The 24814-nt window shown below is 38.4% G+C and overlaps 1 protein-coding gene across 1 annotated transcript in view; it reads right to left on the reverse strand.

The window, feature by feature from the left end:
* Nucleotides 1–2679: 2679 nt before the first annotated feature.
* NFATC2 (nuclear factor of activated T cells 2) overlaps nucleotides 2680–24814 on the reverse strand; it is a 160782-nt gene continuing 138647 nt past the window's right edge. Inside the window, exon 9 of the mRNA XM_044663831.1 lies at nucleotides 2680–3393. Coding sequence (XP_044519766.1) covers nucleotides 3338–3393 — 56 coding nt within the window. The 3' untranslated portion in view covers nucleotides 2680–3337. The remainder of the gene's footprint in view (nucleotides 3394–24814) is intronic.

Consider the following 24814-nt stretch of genomic DNA (forward strand, 5'->3'; position numbering starts at 1 on the left):
TGTTTATGTCTTAAGACCAATAGTTATGTTTCCTGTAGTTAAGTATTTGGTACAATTGTTTATGGTAGCCCATCCTGTAATCGGTGGCTAAGTTTACATTGGAGAAAAGAAGGAATAATTTCCTGAAAACAGAGAAAGAGACAGACAAGAATCTTTGGTCACCCCAAAGGCCTGTTTTGTGAGCATGGTACAAGATTGATGGAAAATGCATTAGTCTTGTTCACCTTGTGGACAATGAAGTTGAGAGACTTTTCTACAATGACAGGAAGGCACTTTGGTACAACATTTAGATAACTGAGGAAAGAGAGAATTCCCTCCTGTGCAACTGTGGCGATTGTCCAGATAAAGTGAGAAGAGATTACTCACCAAATGCTATTAACTCTTCCAAGGTGAACCTCCTATTTCTACAGAGAGATTTCTTTGGATATTAATGTTATCATGAGAAACACTGAGTGGCAAAACATGAATAATTTAATATAACTGGAAGCATTTTAGCATTGTTATATTTCTTAATGCTTCTTATTTGGTTTAAAAGAAAGAGGAAATTATGTATTCAACTTGGATCCCCATTGTTGCTGGGAAAAATATAATATTGATTGTATGGTTATATGTAAGCAAAGCTTTCTATTAGGTAAGGCTGACTCTAAAGGACTGTATGATTTACCCTTCTGGTAACAGGCCTGTATAGAGACATTATTCTTATAAAATATGGAAGGGAAATAAGTCCCATCTAGGTCTGTTCTCAGAAATTCAAGAGATGAACTTTGAGTTGTACCAACAGAAATAGCATGCTTGGAAAAGAATGCAATGGCGAGGCTGAGCGTCTCTGACACTGTCACCAGTGAGCTCTCCCCTGGTCTCTGTGATGGCAAACTAGTCTGAGAAGCCAGCTTCCAGATCAGCTTTGAAGAGTGCTTCAGAATTCTCACATTTGAGAATCTCATTGGGAAGCAACCTTAGAGGCCATCTGGTCCAACCCAAAGCCTGATGCTTGATTTGTCTCTGCTACTTGGATTAACATCGCAGCAGTGTCAATCTATAAGTTACCTCTGAAAATAACTGGCTGTGGCAACATTCCAAGCCCAATTTTTATGTCTTTCAGAGATACAACCAGCCCTACTTTGTGAAAAATAGACCTTGTCAAGCACTTATTATGTGGGCTCAGATCTCTACAAAAACTGCACGATCTGGGGAAGCTATTTACATGGCACCATTGTTACTGCACGTTCAACAGCAGTAAACAATTCTTCTTTACAAATTGCTTTTCATTGCAAAGAAAATTCAAGCCAAAGAATTTTCATTTGATTGGGTTTTCTCCCACAAGAAGATTCCCTTGTTAAGCAGTGAATGCAGCATTTTTTTTTTTTAAACTGGGTTTTCTAACTTAAGAGTAGCTTAAAATGAGTTCAGGTCAAAACACCAGTAAACTTACTATACACATAATTCTAGGGCTTCGGGGGCTTTTTCAATTGCTCACAATGTTAGAATCATAACCTATTAGCATGAGATCATCTACTTCAACCCTCTTATTTTATAGATGAGGAAACTGAGAGCTCCAAAGGGGGAGTGACTTGCCCAAAGTTACGCAAGTTAGTGGCTAAGCTGGAACTGGAGTCCAGGCTTCCAACCTCAGCCGGAATCCCTTCTACTCCTCCCTTGATTCTTCACTGAACTGAACATTCCCCAAAGCTGTTGGATACAGGTTCACATGAAAGAATGGAGTCAGTATCTAGATGTAAGATCCCGGAAGCCAAGGCTCTGGCTTTTCCACATAATTATGCTAATCCATCTGTTTATTACTGAGGTATCACAGAGGGGGGAGACAAACTAACTTGTAGGGTCCATACCAAACTGAATTGCAATTTGGATTTCTTAGGACTAAGAATATACTATCTGACTCCAGTGGCCTAAAAATTAGGAAAAACTGGTGGGTACAAGGAATGTTACTGGTATTTGATTACTCTGACCTATCTGCTAGGGGGAGGATTTCCTTCAATGGATAAAGAATCAGGGCACAAACCCCTTAAGTTTTCTCTTGGAGAACATACAGTCACAGCCCATGAAAGGAGTCACCCTTTTCTGGCTGTGAATTTGGAGCCATGTGGCACTGTCTACTCTGCCTTATAATTCAGGAAGTTTAGCTATTTCATTCTTTACAGGAAAGGCTTTGAACCTCTGGATGAAACAAAATCAAAACAACAATAACAAAAATAACCAATAAAAACACTTAAAGATATTGATTGTCTTATTCAGTATCATCTTAATTAATAAAATACCTATTTCCATGTTGTCTTAACCCTTCCACAGGACTCAACATTCATTGCACACGGTTGACATCTTTACTACCTTGTGGAAAAGCAATCTCACTGATAAAATGATGAGCAAGTACTTGAAAGCCAATAAGATGTAAAACTGCAGATGAGAGAGAAATACTATGTGTAGCCTATTTAATTCAGTTAACATTCTCCTGTATAGTAAAACTACATGTTAGCACCAGACTTCATGCATGGGTTACTGATCAGTCAGTCAAGAATATTCAGTCTCTAACTTCTTGTTGGCTTGAGAAGCAAACAAACAAACAAAAAAAAAAGTAATGAACATTTACAAATGACACACCTTGAAACCAAGAATGTCCAATGGGGCCCTCATATTGGTCAGACAGTTTCACTCCAGAATAAGAAAATGAAAAATAAACTTTGGATAGGCCCCAATGATAGCAGGGAATAGAGCAACCCTATGAAAGAATAGTCAAGTTCCATCTTCTCCATTTTCCCCCAGTGCTTTGGATTTCTTCAGGCTGTGGTGCTGGAAACTTTAAGCATTTTCCTTTGGGTTGGGTGTTCTCAGCACTCCTTTCCTTCAAAAGGCACAGGAGCTCTGCCTAGAAAAATGAATGGAAGTGCTGGGGTTTAATTTTTCATCAAAGTGCATGCTTTCTCCATTTTCCCTTCTCCTCCTCCCTCCCGCTCTGTCCCGGCTAATGTCACTTGCTTCAGCGTAGAATTCCAGTAGGGTGTTTTCATTATTCTTTTCATTCTTTTTTTTTTTTTTTCAGCAGGCAACACAGTATGTGGTTGATACATGATTAAGGTCAAACAAAATGATCTTTGGGGGGGGAGGGGGAAGGAAGACTGTCCCTTCTGATGTTTACAGAGAAAGGTGGCGAGCTCCTTAATCAAGAAAGTCAGCTTTATGCCAATACATTGTTCGTCATGTTGAATCCAGGCCTTGAGATGAATAGTAAAGGAAACAGAAGGTGGTAGGTAGGGGCAGTAGAAGGGTCCAAGAGGCCAGTTACGGAAGCATTCAATAAATGTTGTCTTGCTAATCACTTCTTCTACGTCTGATTTTTGGCAGGAAATCCAGAAAATTCCTTCCTGATAATTTCATTAACTACAAAATAAGAGAGAGAGAAAGAGAGAGTAGGGGGGAATGAGAGGATACAGATACAATGGATCAGGTTACTTTCTATAATTTAAAACAGTACCTTGAAGTTTCTGCATTTTCAAAAACTTTTTTCCCCATTAAAGTTACACATTTGACATCCTTTCAACATGGGACTTCCTCCTGGTACAGCACTTCTTGTCTGGTAATGCCAATAAGTGCCTCCATTAGCTCATTAGTGGGTTAATGTAAATGTTAACAATGAAGCCGAAAGTTCTTTGCAGAAACTAAGTGAATTTGACCACGTGGCATCTTTTAAATAAGCTAACAGTTTCCTCTGGTTATAACTCTCTTTCACCGAACACATATTTTTACTTTCTCTATAAGATACCAAATTGTCATTCCCACATAAATATAAAAATAAATACTAAATAGGGCCATCAATATTTTGTCGTTCAGTTGTTTTTAGTCATGTCTGACTCTTCATGACCCCAATTGGGGTTTTCTTGGCAGAGATACTGGAGTGGTTTGCCATTCCTTCTCCAACACATTTTAAATATGAGGAAACTGAGACAAACACGGTGAAGTGACCTGCCCAGGTCACAAGGCTGGTCAATGTCTGAGGCCAGATTTGAACTTAGGAAAGGGAATCTTCTTGACTCTATGCTTGGCACACTATCCATTGTACTGCTTAACTGCCCCAATCAACATGTATTAAATGTCTATTATGTGCAAGGCACTGTGCTAAGTGTTGGGGAAAGGCGATAATTCCTGACATCAAGAAGCTCACAGTCTAATGAGCAGCCAAAAACAATTATGTTATGATTGTGGCACGTTATAATAGGACAATTCAAGGTGCAAAGTAAGCTTTGAATCTTTATTTTTAAAAGAGAAATATTTAAACAGATACTAGCTGGAACAAAACAGAATTCTCACATGGTCTAAAAAGATTCCTTTACAATAAAGACATTATAGCATTCAGAAATCAAGCACTCAATAAGTATCTCTCTCTCTTTTTTTAAACCCTTTACCTTCTGTCTTAGAATCAAGAATAGCAAAGTCTAGGCAAATGAGGTTAAGTGACTTGCCCAAGGTGATACAGCTAGGAAGTATCTGAGGCCACATTTGAACTCAGGACCTTCCATCTCCAGCCTGGCTCTCCATCCACTGAGCCAATCACCTGCCCCCCTCAATAAGCCTCTTAATGAAGAAAATTAGTGATTTTCTCTGGACAGGATAGTATCACAAGCCAAGGTGAGGTGATGCCTTTGTGGGTTTCTTTGTGAGCTTCCCCAAAAGATCACTAGGTCCCTAAAGAAGTGAGTTCTTTGATCTTGTGATTTCACTTAGACCAAGTAAGCTATGATGAATGAATGTCAGAAGCCCTGTATGTAACTGTAGGATCCCAGGGTGTAGAGTCTAAAGAGACCTCAAGGACCAACAAGATCAATCTCCTCATGTTGAGGGACTTGCTTTAGATCACACAGGTAGTAAGTGATCCAGCTGGCATTTGATCCCAGATCTTTTGACTCCAAAACAGCAGCAAACCTTTTACTACCCTATGCAGAATGGCAGAATGGGGCTACAGAGTAGGAGGGCAGTCAAATCACAAAGGAAACTCAACAAACAGAAACTAAATGTGAGAGTTTCTTTCAAGTATTGCAATACCATTTCATTATAAGCAACTGAATGGTGTAGTGAAAAACCATTAGCCTAGGAGTTAGAGACCTGTATTCAAATCCCAGCTCTACTATTTACCAGCTTTAAGACCTCTCTGTGTCTCAGCTTCTTCATCTATAAAATGGGGATGATAATCCCCAAACCATCTATGATATAGAATTACCATGAGGGCAGCACTCTATAAATGTTTGTTATTATCATGATATTTTCTAGAAGGTGGACTGGACTATACTGGACCATAATATCTTTTTTTAGCCTTTGGCCCACCATGTATTTCCTTGAAATGAATTTTATAATTATATATGTATCTGTAAATATATTTAAATATATGTAATACTGATTTTAAAGTTCTATCAACAGACTAACACAACAGACTCAAAATCAAGAAAATATCCATTTGAGAGCTATAGCATCTTTGTTTTTCATAGGGTTGTACATCTTAAGCTAGAAGTGACCTCAAAGGTTATCTACTCTTTGAGACACCATTTGGAGTTTTCTTGGCAGGGACACTGGAGTGGATTGTCATTTCCTTCTCCAGATCTTTTTAAAAATGAGGAAACTAGGGGCAGCTGGGTAGCTCAGTGGAGTGAGAGTCAGGCCTAGAGACGGGAGGTCCTAGGTTCAAACCCGGCCTCAGCCACTTCCCAGCTGTGTGACCCTGGGCAAGTCACTTGACCCCCATTGCCCACCCTTACCAATTTTCCACCTATGAGACAATACACCGAAGTACAAGGGTTTAAAAAAAAATGAGGAAACTGAAGCAGGATTAAGTGACTTGCCCAGGGCCACACAGTTCATAAATATCTCAGGCCAGATTTGAACTCATGAAGATGAGTCTTTCTGACTCCAGGCCTGAAGTTCTATCCATTTTGCCACCTAGTTGCTCTCCTTCTCTACTTTAACTTTTTCATCTTACAGATGAAGAAACTGAAATTTATAGCAATAGCTTTCCTTTAGGACTCAGACCTGAGCTGAAATTGGAATATGAAGCTGTTACTATTATTTAAATTGGACTGTAAGCTTCTTGAGGGCAGAGGCAATGCCTTATTTATTGGTGTATCTCTCCCAGTACCTAGCTGAGGACCCTGCACATCAAATGAATCCCTCTAAGGATTGATGGGAAGAAAAAGGAGGCAAAATTTTGGCGTTTTATTTTATGTTGACCCCAGAAGATATTCTTACACTGGTCTAGCACTTTGAAAAAAATTCCTGCTATTTTCATAATCTCATTTAATTCTCAGACCAACCCACAGGGATAGGTTGTATAAGTGTCATTGCCCCCATATTACAAAAAAGAGTTAGGGCTCAGAGAACTGGTGTGACTTGTCCATGGAATGCAGAGGTAAGAATACTATGGGGAAGGGGCAATTCATCATAAAATGTTTTACTGAAACTCCATCAGGTATGCAATCAAAAACAAAGTCCCTGCTCAGCCCTAGCAAGTACAGTAGAGGATATCTGGTAAGGGCTCTGAAGCTGCTACCGAAAGTAGATAATAACCAAAGAAGGAAACAACAGTCCTGGCTCCTTCTTTGTGTGCCTTGCTGTCTACAGACAGCTGGCTAAAATCATTCCAGACCAGAGGACCGAGGATTTATTATTTTTATTGTTACTTAAAGGGAGATATAGTGAAAGCAAGCTGCCAAGAGTAGGTGAGATTTATCCTGTTTCATGTAAAGCCCTTTTAAGCCAGGATTGTGAACGGCTTCCTGTTTTCTCAACTCAGGAAATGAGCAGAGTAGATCATTAATGGAACCTTTTCACAGCCTTAAATTTCTAAAAATAGGAGGGAGGTTTTAAAAAAAATGGGCATTAATAATGTAGAAAAGTGTCATTTCCATCTGAAAAGCAAGTGGGTACCAGCTGTAGTAGACAAGACAAAGTGAGGTATTCATGTCTTTGGAGAATCTTTCAAAAATATTGTGCCTTAACCTGCCTCAAATGAAATGAAAGTTGACCTTCTGTTTGAAATATTATGTTTTACACATATTAGCTTCCTATAACAAAACTTAAGACAAGAAGAATGAAAAGTCTGTGAGATTTTCAATCAAAGGATATGAGTTTGAATTTTTGTTCTGCATCTTGCTAGCTATATAATGGGACACCTCAGTGGTATAGAAGATAGTGTCAGGCATGGACTCAGGAAGACCTTGAGTTCAAATCTGGCCTCAGATACCTACTAGCTGTGTGATCCTGGATGAATCATTTAACTCTATTTGCCTCAGTTTCCTCATCTGTAAGTGAGCTGGAGAAGGAAATGGCAAGCCACTCCAACATCTCTGCCAAGAAAACTCCAGATAGGGTCACAAAGTCTGACACTGTAATGACTGACAACAACAAAAAAAGATTATATGATCTGGAGCTATGATCTCTTTCCCTTCTGGGCCTCAGTTTCCTAACTACTAAAATAATTGGGCTATAGTAGGTTCTAAGATCTCTTTGCACTAAGATACTATGATCATAAGAAAAAATTTAAAAGGCAGTGGGTTTAAATGTTGAGCTCCTTGAGGGCAGAAATTGTTTTACTCTTGTCTTTGGACCCATAGTAGGTACTTAAGAAATGCTCATTGATTGAAGGTAGTTTGAGTCCATTTGGATTTTGTTTTTGTTGGTTGATTGGTTCAAGGAAGAGTATGGGAAGGAGCCTCTCTATTAATTGTGATATGCTACCCTGAATTCAAATATTGGCAGCAACTCTGAGCTGCAATGCAAATGCTTAATGTAAATTCAGTGGCAAGTCTGAATTTGGGTGACTTTCTTCCAAGAGATTTCTTTTTCTTCAACCCTAAATCTTTAGTCCTGACCTCTCTTGTTGGCAAGGTTGAGGAGAATATGATTTTCTGGAAATCATTAGGAGGGAAGAAGAACCAATCAACCAACAAGTTTCTAAAGTTTATCATTCTAAACAAGTTTAGAACTTATAAAGTATTTGTTATCTGCCAGGCAATTGGCAGAATGAAGTACTACCTGATATTTGTATGTACCAAATTATCAAGCAGTCCTAAGTACCCAAATCACTGATTGCTGTCTGAGCCATAGATGGCATTTGTGGCAAGGTGAAGACTGACTACTCCCATGTTGTCAGCTTTCCAAAGGCCGGCTCTGACTAACTAGCTGCTAGTACAGCCCCTCAGTCTACAGATGTAGCCCTGAGTATCAGAATTGAAGGGGAGGAATTTTGCCTGCCAGCACAGATGCTTTACATCAGCAGAGAATTAGATGACTCATGCTCCTGCTGTACTCGATTTATACAACTACACGCAATTAGGGTCTAATTTATATTGCAGTTGTGTGTGTCCCTTTCATGCCCTATATTTAACTGGGAGCTCCTTGAGGATGGGAATTCTGGCTTAATTATCTTTGCTCTTTCCCCTCCGCCTCTAACACAGAATTTTTCATCTACAAGTTGTTCCTCAACTATTTGTTGAATGAATGTGGAGATTTGGTACAGCTACTTATGTGAATAGGAACTTTTGGAAACCTATGCCTGGCCTAACATGCCTGGCCAGCAGTAGCTGCTAGGATCCAAATGACTACATCATGGCCAGGAGATAGCCACTGATCCAGGAAACATCAAATGCAATTGGAGTGGAATGGGAATTTTTGGCAGAGTTCTGCTTTTGCCACTTAAACATCTTAAACAAAGACAATGCTTTAGAATTTAGAGCTGCACAGAACCTTAGAAGTTATCTAATCCAAACCCCTCATATAACAAGTGAGGAAACTGAGATCCAGAGAAGACAAAGTGGCATGCCCAGGGTGACATGTTGAAAGCAGCAGAGTAAGAATTTAAACCCAGGTCCTCTAACTTCACATACACCCATCTTTCCTCTAGACCTGTGTTGGTGGACCTATGGCAGGTGTACTAAAGCATGCTGGAGGAGGCTGCTCCCCTCCCTCTCTCCCCACATGCCTGAGAAAATTTCTCACATCACCTGCCCCTCTGCCTAGAAGCACAATGGGAGCACTTCCTCCTTCCCCTGTCTGGGGTAAGGTGAGGGGCTCATATACGGCATAAGGGTTGCAGTTTGGCCACTCAGTCTCTAAAAGGTTTGCTATCACTACACTAGATAATATCGTTTCCTCCTTAACCACTGGTCCAAACTACTGAGTTTCTTCTTTTTTTAATTTTTTTCCCTTTTGACTCATTTTTCTTTGGATCTTTTCAGTTAAGGATAAACATTCATTTTTATTTTTTAGAACATTTAACTTCTGCCTTAGAATCAATACTAAGTATCAGTTTCAATACAGAAGAGCAGTAAGCACTAGGCAATTTGGATTAAGTGACTTGCCTAGGCTCACCCAGCTGGGAAGTATCTGAGACACAGATAGGAAGAATAAACATTTCTATAAGAGGTGGGAATTTATTTTGCTTGGATTATTCCAGTTTTCTTTTTTTCCCAAGTGGTAGAAGAGGGAAAGAGGCAGATTTTCATTAATTAAAAAGATAAAATTTAATTTGGAAAAACAAAAAAGTAAACTATTTTTGCAAGAGGAAGATTAGAGGCTACTTGGAGTTTTGTGAAGGGGCAGTGAGGTGGCTCAGTGGATAGAGAGCCAAGCCTGCAGATAGAAATTTCAAATTTGATTTCAAATATTTCCTAGCTATGTGACCCTGGGCAAGTCACTTAACCCCATTTATCTGGTATTCACCACTCTTCTGCCTTGGAACCAATACTTAATATTGATTCTAAGATGGAAGTTATGGGTTTAATAAAAAACAAACAAAATAACCAGAGTATTTGTCCATCATTCCCTATGGTCCTGAACAAGTGTCAGTAAATATCCGTAACATTTAACATTCCAACACTTGTCTTCTGAAGAGCCTCCCCACAGAGGTGAAAAGAACCTCAAAATCGCCTAATTTCATTCCTACGAAAGGAGGAACCCTCTTTTTAGCATCTCTGACACATGCTTAACCAGCTTCTGCTGGTGCTAACAGAACTAAGATTTGAATTCAGATCCTTTCATCTGAAATCCAAGACTTTTTGTCATACTTCAACAAAGGCAAAGAAATGGCTTCATTGAACTCATAGCTATTTCATGAGTGCCTACTACATGCAAAGCTTTCTTAGTTTTAGAAAACTCATGACCGCTGGAGGCAGTCTATTCTACTTTGAGACAGTTTTAATTATAAAAAATTTTACCTTTTTTTTCCCTATGGATTCCTCCCTACAATACATGAAGCAGGTAAAAGTCAAGGATTACTCATGCAACCCCAGGATATCTGGCCTGAAAGTAAGAAACCAGTGATTACTAAACTAGTATTCTTAACTTCAAGCCACACTGGTTCTTTTCTATAGCATAACTTTGGACTCCCTGGGGCTCTAGGTTTGCTACCTGATAAAGAATGGAGTCCCTTTGAATATAAATAGGTAGCTCTGTGGATGTAGAAAGAAGATTGGACTCAAGAGTCCAGAAAGCTAACATGATCCTGATACTCTAACTGTGTTACTGTGGACAAGTCACTTAACCTTTCTAAACCTCCATTTCCTCAGAAGAAAATAATGACAACAATAACTAACGTGTACATAGCATTTTAAGGTTTGGTAATCACTTTACATACATTATCTCATTTGAAACATAATTAGGGTTAGTATTATAGCCTTGAGGCTCCCTAGGTGGGTTTTTGGGGGGGTGACTTTTATGTGAGTGATTTTGAGGGGAGTCAGAAATACAGAGAAGAAAGAGGCTTTTTTCCTCTAATTTGTAGACTTTATTTTCTATTTTTCTTTCCTAATAGGAATAAGACCACAATGTAAGAATGATCATTACAATAATCAATTTAGCAAAACTGCTTAAAGTTCTTTTTCAGATTTTTTCTGTTGTAATTTTAATAGCTGCCAAGCACTTTCCTCACAACTATTCCTCAACATTCTTATTTCTATTTTACAGATGAAGAAACTGAAGCAAGGAGCTGAGTCTTAGACTCAAGTCTACTTCTTTCTGAGAAATTCAAGTATCTCCTCTTTAGAGTTATATATCCCACTGGATTTAAGGCAGGACTTAAAGTTTTGTGATTGCCTAGAAAGAATACACACTAGAAAGTTAAGAAGAACCCTCTATTTCCTAGCTAGCCCCAGTGTAATGGAAGGTTAGTGGTGATCTGGTGAAGCCATGGGGCTTTGCATAGAGTAGGCACTCAGGATAAACTGCTCATTCAGAACCAGGAGATCATTATACAATATTGTAACTATGATCAACTATGAAACACTTGGCTATTCTCATTGAGACAATGATCCAAGACAATTCAAGGAGACCCATGAGGGAAAATGGTCTCCACTTCAAGAGAAAGAACTGATGAGCTCTGAGTATAGATTAGAGTATACTTTTGTCATTTTCTTTATTTTTCTTGCCCTTTTCTGTAACATGGCTAAAATGGAAACATGTTTTGCATGACTTCACACATATAATTGATAACATATTGTTTGACTTCTCAGTGGGTAGGAGGGAGAAAATTTGGAACTTAGACTTTTAAAAAATGAATACCAAAAATAAATAGGTAAAAGATTGTAAATAACTGTTCATTTACCTGAAGCTAAATATGGCCATGACCTTGGATTTCAAGTCAAATGACCTGGATTCAAATCTTAATTCAGTTGCTAAGTGCTTATATATCTTCATTTATTTTTTTTCTAAAACCCTTATCTTCTATCTTAAAATCAGTACTAAGTATTGGTTCTAGGGCAGATGAGCAGAAAGGGTTAGGCAAAAGGGATTAAATGATTTACCCAGGGTCACTTAGCTAGAAAGTGTCTGATGCCAGATTTGAACCAAGGACCTCCCATTTCCAATCTTGACTCTCTATCCACAGAGCCACCTAGCTGCCCTGCTTGTATAACTTTAGACAAATCATTTTCCCTCTCCAGGCCTTTGTTTTTTGTTTTTTTTTTTTTATATAAAATGAAGGGGTAAGACTAGGTACCCTTTAAATCCTATGATCTTATGATCAATCTCTTTAAAAAAAAAGAGGTGGGAATTTATGAGTTCTTCCTTGCTCATACTAAATGCTTAATAAATGCTTATTGATAAATATATTTCAGGACTTGTGTGATCTATAACACTATTCTCTTACCAACTTCTGTGTAACATTTTTTTCTCATAAATCCACAGCCAATTTGTACCAGGGATGAGCTGGAACCACCACAACTCTCCTCAAGAGAGTCAATTTTTTATTTTTAGTGTGATTGTTTATACCTCCGAAATTGGCAAATGCTACAAAGCAGGGCTTAATTTTTTAATCTAGATTTAAGAAAGTGGTGTCAAAAATGTTAATAATGTAGATTACACTCTTACCAAATGTGTCATCTGTACATTTTTTCCCCAGAGAACTGGTTGTAAAACATTTACCAGCTCATCCTTCCCAAAGCTCAAGAGAAGAGAAGGCTTATTCCTCTTCTAAATTCAGCCTCCTGGGCATCTGTCTCTTGCTTCTTTTTATTGCATTTTCAGTTCTTTTCCCAATTAGGGGGAATGAGAACTTCTGACTTTCATGGCTAAGTCAGAAAGATAGGCTTACTTGAGAGAGTTGTCCATTCTCGGCCCAGTACATGGTATCACTTTCTCAAGCAAAGTTTACAAGTCCCTAAGAATGAACTAATTTTGGAGAGGGAATCAAAGAAGATGAGAACATTTAAGCACAAAGACCTAGTCTAAGAATACCCAGGAAAAGGATTGGGTGTACACCCAGGGCTTCCTGGACATGATGCCATAAAAACAACCAAAGATAGACATTTTTCTAATTCGTTATAAGACCTAAAGGTGAAAGTCCTATCTCCTCATTTTACAGAGGAGGAGACCAAGGCCAAAAAAAAAAAAAAGGTGGGGGGGAGGAACTTGGCCTAGCTCTCATGGGTAAGAAAGCTTGGATTTCCACCCATTTCTTTTGCCACCCAATCCAATGTTGTTTTCTATGCTGCCTCTCAACTATTATGATTCTTTGTTAGAGAATTCATATAAAAGGAATGGAATTAGCCCAGTAAAGATATGAAATTAGTGGAGGATATAGAATTCAAGTTGGAGCTCAGTTCAATTAACTTGAATTTCAAATTTAGTTTGTGCTTTATGGTGTTCAGAGCACTGGGTTAGGCACTGAAGAGAGTAAAGGGTTCATCAGACCCAAATCCTGCCCTCATGAAACTGCTAGTCCAGTAGGAAGATAGGACACATACAAAAATCACTTATGCAGTATAATAAAATGTGAGGTCTGAGGTAAGCAATAGGACAGGAAGGTTAGAAAGTCATTATTAATTTGGGTGATCTGGAAAAGCTGCATGCAGGAAATAAATGGGCATTTAATTTGGCCTTTAAAGATTAGGTTCAACAAGTAGTCGGGAGTAGGTGAGAAAGACTTTCTAGCTATAGGGGAGAGAGCGAGCAGAGGTACAAATGTAAACAATCTCAGAGCATCTCAGGGAAGAAAAAAAGATCCAAGGTCTCTGACTCACTGAACTTCTCCACCATTCCCCAACAGCCTTCTCACTCTGGGAGATGCTTCCACTCCTACAACCTACAACCACCTCCCTTTAAGGAAAGGTCCAAGCCAGCCTTTTCTGTTCCATTTTCTATATTGTCCTGCCTCATTAGAATGTAAGGTCCTCGAGAGCAGGAACTAATTTTATTTTTGCTAACATTTGTATCCAGAGTTTAGCACAGTACCTGGCACATAGTAAGCACTTAAATGAATTTTTCAGCTAACTAGGGCATTAAGATATAGTGTAGGTAGCAGGAGCCTATATGAAATGTTTGTTTGGAATTATAGAATAATACTAAATTGCAGAGAGCCTTGAATGCTGGGCTAAATAGACAATACATTCAGGGAACATTTGTCAGAGGAGGGAATGTAAGTGAGTGAAAAGTGACTTTAAAGGAGGCAGTAAAGTAGTAGAAGGGAACCTAGTTTAGAAGGGTTTCCTGATAGGACATGGTCTTCTCTTCTTACTCCAGGGAGAACCTGAGAATCTTGATTTCCCAATGTGTTGAATAAAAAAATCTCAAAATAGAGAAATGGGTTTTGGGCTGAGAATGAAGGTATCTAGGGACTATCTTTTTTTCTTGGAAAAGCAATTACCAGCCTTTCCGTCACCATAAGCTATTCTTCCTGTCATCTTAACCTGATTTAGAGTGAGATCAACAGTAACTATAGACAGAACAGTCCTCAAACCTAGTTAAGGAGTAACAGAATCTCTCTTCTGCATAGCACTGGAGAAAAAACAAACAAAAGGACAACTCAAAGATGATATGGATCACCTGAGAGACCTATCTCAACTTTCACGTCAAAAAATGATGAAAAATAATAGCCTTAAACCATGGTGCTCCTCTGAAACATTACTGTACTAATCTAAAGAGATGCAAGTCTTCCCTCACTTTCTGCAAATCTTCTGTAAAACCTACATGTGGCTATTAGATTCATGTTCTTAGAAGCACAGGCAAGCTCAACCTCTGAGCACAAAAAAGGTACATTTTCCTACCAAGTCCATCTGATTGATCATTGTCTACTCCTCTGGCTATCTCCATAATACTGGAGAAGATCCTTACAGAGGGGAAGGAGGTGTGGAATTTCCAGGAGGTCCCATTTCTGGCACACTGGGACTACTGTAAAGTGATGGCAACCTGGAGTTCAGTGTCACTGAATGGAGAAGTGGGAAGGGGAGGAAAGTTGATCAAGGTGGAGGCCAAGGAGTAGGAATTTATAAACCTGGAAGTTAAAAGTGAAAGGCTAGTCTCAGAGTGGGGTGAAGAAAGGAGACCAGAGGATAAAAGGAAATGACTAGGTCACATTTGGCTCCTTCCCACTCTCCCAGCTAGGTTTCCCCTAACTTGGATGGTATCTTATATTTATATAGGTCCAAAATTAATTTGTATTCTTTTAGGGGAAAAAATGTTTCTCCCAGATAGATGTTTAAAAAATAAATAAATGTGGCTGTAGTGTATATTATTTTTCCAGTATATATTTCCCTTTTATTTTTTTCCTTTCAAAGAGATTTCCTTTCAGGTTAGCTCCTTCATTAATTAATATATTATATGACCAAAAAATTCCAATTAGATGAGATCAATATACTTAGTAATGAGATACTGCCAGGAAACTTTTCATCTACTTGTCAATACTGGTCTTGAAATAGGGGACTACAGAATTGTGCCAGTAAGGAAAAACACTACACCAGTTCCCTCAGCTCTAAAAATCATTATTCAAGCATTGTAACACCAGGATAGGTGTGAGAAAAAAATATTCATGGCAAAACACACTGGAGCCAGGCTTCCAGATTTCTGAAAATCTACTTTCTCATAGAACCTCATAAGCTATCTGGTCTCATCCTTATATGAACAGGAAACCCTGAAAGATGGACATCTCTTGTCTCTGAAGGACTCTAGTGAAGAGGAATTTGCTAGTTTCCCCTTCTCCCATTACCTTGTTGAAGTGACTTTCTATATATCTATAAGTGTTTTCCAGCTCTTGGAAAAACCCAGTCCTGACCAGTCATTCCCCTGTGTGAGAAGCTTCATTGACTCCATAATCCTGTAGCCCCAAGTTAAAACTCTACTTGGCATTTAAAGTTTTCTGTAGTACTGGCTCTAATCTATATCTCTGGGCCGATTTCACATTAGTCACCTTTGCTCACTCTACATTCCAGCCAAAGTGGTCTTCTTGATGCCCCCTAGGCACCACATTCCCTCTACCACTCCAGTGCCCTTGTAAGGATTTTCCATTTTAGATTGGAAAATGCTCCTCTCTTCACCTCTGTTGCTTTGAATCTCCAGCTTCCTTCAAGGCTCAGTTAAAAGACAGCTCCCTCTAAGAGACCTTCTTGATTCACCCTAAAGTCAAATTACATTAATTTTATATTTTTATTTGTGCACATGTTGTTCCCTTCCTGACACTCCCACTTAGAATGGAAGCTCCTTGAGGGCAAGAACCATTTCTTTTGTCTGATTTTGGCCTACTTGCTATTCCTCTAACATGACACTCCATCTCCCATCTCTACACCTTTGCACTGGCTGTTGCCAACAGCAGGAACACTGTCTTCTATCTCTGCCTAAGTTTCCCTGACTTCATTCAAGTCCTGTCTTATGCAGAAAGACTTTTCCAGTTCTTCCAGCTATTAGTGCCTTCCCTTCTCAGATGAACTCTCATCTGCTCTGTAGAGCTATCTGATCTCCATCATAGGAAGGTGAACTCCTAGAAGGCAGGGGCTGTTTTTGTCTTAATTTGTAGTTCCAGTATCAGCATAGTGCCAGTGCACAGTAAGCATTTTATAAATTCTTATTGAAATGTCAATTCTTCCTCTTTTTTAACCCTTATCTTTTGTCTTAGAATCGCTACTAAGTATTTGTTCCAAGGCAGAAGAGTAGTAAGAGCTATAGGGGGTTAAGGGACTTGCTTGGGGATCACACAGCTAGGAAGTGTCTGAGGTTAGATTTGAACCTTGGGCCTCCCATCTCTAGGCTTGGCTCTCTGTTCAATGAGTCATCTAGCTACCCCTGAAGGGCCAGTTGTTAATCACAGAGGCTTCCATGCAATAGAAGCTTCCATTTTGACATCATTGAAAAGCCCAAGCTACCTCTTATGAAATGGATCTTGGGAAGCTATGAATAAGAGATCTCATCCTAGGATTATAGGATAGAGAACTGTAAAGAAGCTTAAAGATTAGTTTATTTCATTCTTTCATTTTGCAGATGAAGGAACTGAAGCCCAGGAAGGGGAAAGGATTTGCCTCAAGCCACACAAGTAGTAAGAAATGGAGTGAGACTTGGAACTCAGGTCTCCAGACTCCCAATCCAGTTTTCTTTCCACTACAGTAAAGGTAGTTTGAATCCTTCAGCCAGCCTTCAATTATTCATGTTTACGTAAAGCTAATCCTAAAGCCTTTTTTATTTGGCTTTGGGATGCATGTATGATTTTCCCCTGGCAGTCTGAACTTCCTAATTGTGCTTGGCTCAGAGTAATACTGAAAGGAGGATGCATTTCCTCAGGGCATAGGCTGTGGCTCATGGGAGCCTGGTATGTAGTTGGGATGGGGATGGGGGAGATGCAAGCCATCCTAGAACAAAAATTGGTTCAAAGTCAATTGACAGGTGGGAAAAATATAGGTGAAAACTATGGATAATTAAGAGTAGCCTCTACATCTAAAATAAATAGAAGAGAACTGCAACTCAGGGTGAGATTTTGCATCCTCCTGAAACTTGGAGTTTATAACCATGTGTCCATATAAGAGGTAGTGTGCCAGCAAATATTATCCCTATATGGCCAGTAAAAAAAAACAACTTCAGAAATTCCTTAATGAAGAGCTTTGTAAAAGAATACTGTAGAGGAAGCCCTTTAACTGCAGGGTTAGCATGGAGGCATCAGTTTTTTGAGTCAAAGGGGGCACATTTATGGAAATAAGACTTTTGACAGAGCCCCACAATGAATCACTTAAATAGAACTAACAGCATCACCTGGGCAGAAAAAATGGCAAAGGTTATGGAGGGGCAGCCATGGTTTCAGCAAATGTTCCTGGCCAAGGAGTCTACTCATCTATAGTTTTTCCCACAGGTAGAAACCCCACTGACAGAAATGGAGTTTTTTTGAATAAATCTAGGGAACACTGGTGAAGTGCATGCAAATAGAGGCAGGCCCTCAGCCATAAGCTTCAAATGACAAGAGAACTTTGATTTGCATTAAAAAACAAATCTGTGCCCAGGTTCTCTTGATCCAGGACAATTAACAGGTCATGGCAAAGGGTGCCTTTTAAAGAAGCATGCAATTCCCAAAATCGTATCCCACCACAGTGTTTGTCTACAAGCTACATCCCTGGAGGCAAAAGGTAATAATAATACAGTACCTTTAATCCACAAGTACATAAGGCATGAGGGCCTTTTGGGGGGAAAAAAAAGTTAAGAAAACACAGAGCTGGAGAAAAAGGCAGAAAATATTGGTTACCTTCAACTTTGAATTCTCGTATCAAAGATCACAGTCATTCTGTTTCATATTATGTTTTGTATCCAGCTAAGGTGTGTATCTATCAGCTCTGAAAAAGATTTGCAAAACCATTTTTGAGAAAAAAAAATCACCTTTGACTTCTGTTACTTTTGCAACTCATGCCACACTGTAAGTCTAATTGGCACCTAAGCAACGAAGTTTGTCAAGTCCTGGGATTTTACTGTTCTAGTATCCCTAGTACTTATTAGCACAATGCCAGGCATATAATAGGTGCTTATTAAATATTTATTGACTAACTGACTAAAGGAAACTCCCTGAGGTAGAAACCCTCTCTATTAATGCAGATCAGTAACTGTTATAAAAGTTGGAGTCTTAGTTACATTGGGCCCTGAATGTCATTTGGTTATTTTTCAGCCATGTCCAACTCTTTGTGACTTCTTCGGTAGTTTTCTTGGCAAAGATACTGGAGAAGTTTGCTATTTCCTTCTCCAGCTCATTTTACATATGAGTAAACTGAGGCAAATAGGGTTAATGACTTGTCCAGGGTCACATAGCTGGCAGGTCTCTGAGGCTGAATTTGAACTCAGATTTTCCTGACTCTAGATCCTATGTTCTAGCCGCTGAACTATCTCACTGCCCTTGGGCACTGAGATATTAAATGAGTAGTGCATGGTCACATGGATATAGATAATGTGTATCATAAGCAGAACTGCAATCTAAGTCTTCCTAGTTCCAAGGATGTGGGAAGCCAATAAGAGAACAGATAAAAATCTGAGACTCCTCTTTTGACCCCTTTTGTGATCCTTGTGATTTCTTGTTGAAAAGTATTGTGGCCTTATTGAAGAGCTTTAGGTTCCTAGCGGGCCAACATTTAAAAGGTTAACACTCTCCCCCTTTGGCCAGGAATGCAGCTGCCTGGTATAGCCAAGGCCAAAACCTTAGCAGGGGCAATTCAACCCTGAGAAAAATATTCCCCAACTTGGCTTTCTGCTAAGAACCTAGTCAAAATTCAGCATTGGCCTTGGTCTATTCTGAAGCCAATGAGACCTTTTGTGTTTTGATATGACATAATTTATAACTTCTGCACATCTGCAAAGTTTTTTGGGGGGGGTCTTTTTTGTGAAATGAGTCTTGAAATATATATAATGAACTCCATGCTCCTGGAGTCAGAGCTGGAAGCATGAGCTAAAAGATGTTCAGTGTCCATTATTTCCTTATCAACTAAACTGTCCTTATCAGATTATCAGAGATAATAAAGAGATCTCTGGACCAAGGATAACATTCCTTCCACAATATCATGCTGTCTCTTAAGACATTATGGATCCCAGACAAAACTGGCCTTTTTGGAAGCTCAGACTCAATACCATGTTTGCCCTTTTTAAAATAAAAACCAAATACATATAAATATGGCAGCAGCATCTTTGTAAAATTTTGTAAAAAAAATCATGCAGTTATAAATGTCTAAATCTGCAAAAGACTTTAGGCCAAGTCCTAATTTCATAAAGTGGAAATAGGGACAGAGAAGCAGTCAGTTTGCTTAAGCTTCACATCAAGTTTCTCAGATATATTTTGATATTAGATTCATGACAACAGAAATAGAAATTTCATTTGAGGACCTGCTTACATTTAATTATGTTTTAGAATTCTATGAAGATATGATAAGCACAGGCCCAGTTTCCTTCATTATACTGCTATAACCACTAAAGTTGTGCAAATTCTTAAGACTCGGCATATTTCCTTCCTGTTTTTTGCAGATAATATGAACAAACTCAAAGTTGCTCATTTTCAATACCATGGCAATGTAAGAGTAAAGATAATTTTTTAAAGTAATAAAAGGAATATTTCTTAATTTAATATCTTTCAGATTTTTCACCTCACTCTTTATTATAATTTTAATCATTATAATATATACAAATCTTTTCAAAGATTGGCCCAGAGAGTCATATTTTAATCCCATCTTTGAAAACATGTTTTAGAGATAGTGTTACAATTTGATTTCCCTGTATATATGGCCCAAATATTGTTTGGACTAATTATCTCTGTTGCAGTCCTATAAACCAGAAATTTATTTCAAGGAGAGAAGGTTACTCCCTGATACAGGGGTGGCCACCTTTAAAACATCTTCAAGGCATATGCCTGAGTTATAGATGAAAGTGACTTACAATGAGAATTATCCTTGCAATTATTTCTGCACTGCATCCCTTCGTATGGAGTCTCCAACATGTATTATACCTTGTGTCAAGGAATGTGCTTAGAGCAACTAGTGAGCACTGCTTACTTATCTCCAAAAGAGATGGGGTTGGACTAGGTCACCTCAAAAATCTATGGTACAATGCAAAGGATCCTACATTCAGAAGATCTGACTCCCAGATGTGCCCATCTGTGTAACTGTGGGCAAGTCACTTAGCATTTCCCAGCCCCAGTTTTCTTATATGTATAAAAGAGGAAAATAGTCTAGATGATCACTAAGGTTCCTTCCAGCTCACAGTCTATGATGCTATGATGCCTTCCTACTCTACATACTAATTCTCTATCCTATGATCCTGAAATGAGTGAATGACATTCTCTCTCTTGTCTGTAGTATACACAAATGTGTATATCTGCCAGACTGTCTTTAGTGTCCTTATAGTCCATGACCTAGCACAGAGCCTTGCATATAATAAATGCCCAATAAATATTTGTTGAATTGGATGAATTTCATTAAGCAAAAATCCCACTGAAAATTTTAAGGATGTGACTTCATTAGACTTATCCTATGTAATTGTAACCAAAATTCTTTAGAAGATTTTACAAAAATGTTAATTACCCATCAGAGGATGTGCTTAATCACCAGCAGTTGGGTGAAAACTAGTGAAGGAGAAGTTTGGCTATCCTTGGATCCCAAAGGAAAATCTACTGTTACCAGAGGAGTCACACTTATAAGCACCAGAACCTTTCTCCTCTCCATCAAGATAAAGCTTAGGCTCACCTGAATAGAGCTAAAACATGGAGGATTGGACCAGATACCCATCCAGTTCTAATGCTCTGGCATTCTAAGTTCTTTGACATTCTATATTCTAAAGTCCACCCCAGGTTTAACTTTCCATGTCGACTGATACTCTAAATTCTAAGGATCCTTTAGCTTTGACAATCTATGTTCTCAGTTCTAACATTCTATGTTCTCTGATTTTCTATATTTTAAGGTACTTCCCAGTTCTGGCATTATACTTTCTAGGGATATTCTTAGTTCTATATTCTATGTTGTAAGGACTTTTCTAATTCTAAGATTATATGTTCTATCTAAGGCTCCTTCATCTTTAATATTCTATGATTCCTAAAGGGCAGGAGAATGTTTATGGTTCTTCATGAATATTTGTGGATACATGGTAAGCCAAGACCCTTGCTTCCTATTTGCTATTTTTCAGAAATTCAAAGCCCATGGGTTCACTAAAAATGTTGAAATGGTCCCTTTACTACAGGGTGATGGAGCAATTTCATTGGCATTGCAGGATAATTAAGAGAGCTCTTTTTCTGTCTCATCCTTCTGAGAATCTATTAGGCAATGATCCATAGTACTTTTTTTCAGACACATTTGATTTGACATAAATTGTCAAGTGAAAAAAGTGAAAGGGAACCAATTTGCTGAAATATCTACCAGTGAAAACTAGTTCTTATCATGTAGACCAAAAAAATGAGCGCTTTTTGATTCTGAAATTACAACAATGCATTTCAAAATTCAATTTATTTCAACACTTATGAAGTTCTTTCTGTGTGCAAGATACTGTGTTAGGTGTTAGGGACACAAAGACAAAAATGAAACAATTCTTGTCCTCAAGGAGCTTACATTCTGCTGGGAGATATGATATGAACAAGAGAGGTAAATATAAGGAGATTTGAGAACAGAGAGAGCAGGAACACCTGAGGGTGAAAGGTAGGGTGGGCAGATCAAAGAGACTTCACAGAGGAAAGACTAGAGCAGTCAGGTTGATACAGAAAGGCTTTCTTAAGCTTGTCAATATGGCAGAATGGTTTCAGAGTCCTAGTAGAAAGCAACTGTTTGTGGCAATGTATCATTAGCCTTTCTATGAGTGGATCGAACTGTATTCCAAGGACAGAGGGTCTCTCTCAAACATTTAGATGTTTACTTGATGTTCCACAAATAACACAAAACATTTTCCAATTCTTAGCATTTTCACTGGCTGTCCTTCATACCTAGAATTCTCCCCTCCTCATCTTCATCTCCTGGATTCTTTCTACAAGAAACCTTCCTAGTCCTCCTTAATTTTAGTGCCTTCTCCCTGAGACTAACCCCAGTGGATCTTGTATGTATCTCCTTTGTATTTAGTTGTTTGCATGTTCCCTTCCTTATCAGACTGTGAGCCCTTTGACAGCAGTGACTGTTTCTGACTTCCTCACTATTCCTGGCATAGTGCCTAACATATAGTAGGTGCTAAATAAATGCTTGCTGATTTGAATTGACCTCATTCTGGTGCTACAAAATTTATAGAAAAGGGTGGGAAACTAAACTTGGCCCAGCTGAACCAAATATCTCATTTATGCCCCATAAATTTCACTAGTTCTTATTATCAAAAAAAAAAAAAAGTAAAGTAGCTACAAGGAAAAATAGACATAAGCAATGTAAATGAGAGGAACTCTGGGGAGATTCAGTTTTTGGATCTTTGATTCTCAGAATCTCAATCTATGTTATTAAAAAATAAATAAAAGAGTGACTTTAAACCTGGGTCTCTTGCCACAAAAGCTAGGTCTCAAGTTACTAATTTAGAACATATAATCTAGGATGTTGGATCAGGAAAGAGCCATTCCATACAAAATATTAAACCTGAAAGAAATCTTAAAACCTAGAATGGATGGGCTGAATGTGACTTTAGAACCAAAAATAGAATGCTAGAAGTTATCACAGACTAGCTGCTTGAGGACAGAGCTGCCATTTTTCATCTTCGTATCCTCTACAGAGGCTTGATCATAAGAACTTAATAAATATTTGTTGAATTGGACCAGGAAGGACCTAAGAAGTCTTTAAGTCTCGGTCTCATATTTTCATCTTTTAATCCATACTTCCACCCTAGCTGGTAAGGTCTGTGGTCACATTAGGGGACTCTGATCTCCCCCACCAACCTGAACCCCTTCAGGAACTGTAAGAGAAAAAGAAATATTACTATTTGTGCAAAGTTTTTCATTTTTAAAGTACAACTTCCTGTTCAGTTATTGGGTTTGAGTACACTGCGTTCTTATCAAGATTCAATTATAATCAACACTGTTCTCTTATCAAGATTCAGTGATAACCAAAAGTAGTACTGAGCAAAAAGGAAGAGCTTAGATCCACTGGCAAGTTGTGTCATAGGGAACTGGGCTTTTGAAGACCCTTCAGGAAAATACAGGAAAACTCAGCTGGATGGCTGTGCATAGAAAAGGGATGTCTTTCCTCCTAGATCTTCTATGACACTGAACATGTGATAAAATTTGACTCAAGATGTAAGAAATATTTTTTGCTATTATTCTTGTTTTAGTTTAAATTCTCTTGTGACCACAAGAATACACCAAGAATGCCGCCTCATTTTCTAGATCAAGGATCCCAAACTATATTTGGGTCACATGGAGCCATTTCTTCCCTTCTCCCTACCCCCAATATATTAATTACTCATTTATCCTAAGGAATATTATAATCACAATATCAGATCTTTGAGAAGAGAAAAAAAGAAAGATTCAGATAGCAGAAGTACAATGAGATGAATGCTCTAAACTTAAAAAGAACATACAAAAGTTTAAATTTAGGTCCACTGCTCTCCCTATGTTTAGTGACTAAACCTCTGATTTCATTAGTACAGAAACTCTGGCATGAGAATACTTTCTTTCAGGACACCTGATATGCAACGTAGAGTATTAGAAAGTTTTCTGAATGACTCTCCCTGGATCACACAGCCAGTGTGTGATGAAAAGAGGATTTGAACCCAAGGCAACCTAGCTCTAGGACCAGATCTGTATCTATTACCCTATTTTGCTTTTCACAAAAATCAGCTCTTAATAAAAATCTATAAAGCACAACTTGCTAGGATGGAGGAATCTGAATCTATTTCTCATCAAATGAAAAACAATGTTATTTCCTTAAATATCCAATCAAGAAATGAATGTCTATTATCAAACTGAATGGATTTTTGTTGGGGAAATGGGAAGGGAAACAGTATTGATTATGCTTGCTCTCTCTAAAGAATCAACCCAACATAGGTTAGAAGAAACAAAGTGATGAAAAGCTGAACAAACTATAGAGTATAAACATAATGGAATACCATTTTGCTGTAAGAAATAACAATGGATAGTTTCAGAGAGACCTGTGAAGACTTTTATGAACTAATGCAGAATGAGGTGAACAGAATCAAATAACAACATTGTCAAAGCAAACAATTTTGAAAGACTTAAGAACTCTGATCAAAGCACTGAAGACCACAATTCCAGAGGATAAATTATGAAGCATGCTACTAGTCTCCTGGCAGAGGTAATGGCTTCAAGACTCTGAATGAGCCATAAAATTCTGGATATGTACAATGTAGGAATTGGTTTTGAATGAGAAGGAATTCAGTGTGTCCTCCTCTAAGTAAAGCACCCAGCTTACATTCACCCCTAAGAAACAAAATGTGTGATTCTCAAAGTAAAGCATTCAGCTCACAACCCCAATTAAGAATGGAATGTGTATGACCAGTCTGTTTTAGTTTCAAGGAGTTTGATTATTTACCTGGAAGTTTTAGGAGGCAGGCCAGAGTTGGGAGGATGAGAAGCTGGCCCCTTTATCCCAGGCCGGCTCAGCTGCCTCCTTATCACTTCTTACCTTTGAAAATT

Source organism: Gracilinanus agilis, chromosome 2 (assembly GCF_016433145.1).
Source record: "Gracilinanus agilis isolate LMUSP501 chromosome 2, AgileGrace, whole genome shotgun sequence".
Taxonomy (NCBI): domain Eukaryota; kingdom Metazoa; phylum Chordata; class Mammalia; order Didelphimorphia; family Didelphidae; genus Gracilinanus; species Gracilinanus agilis.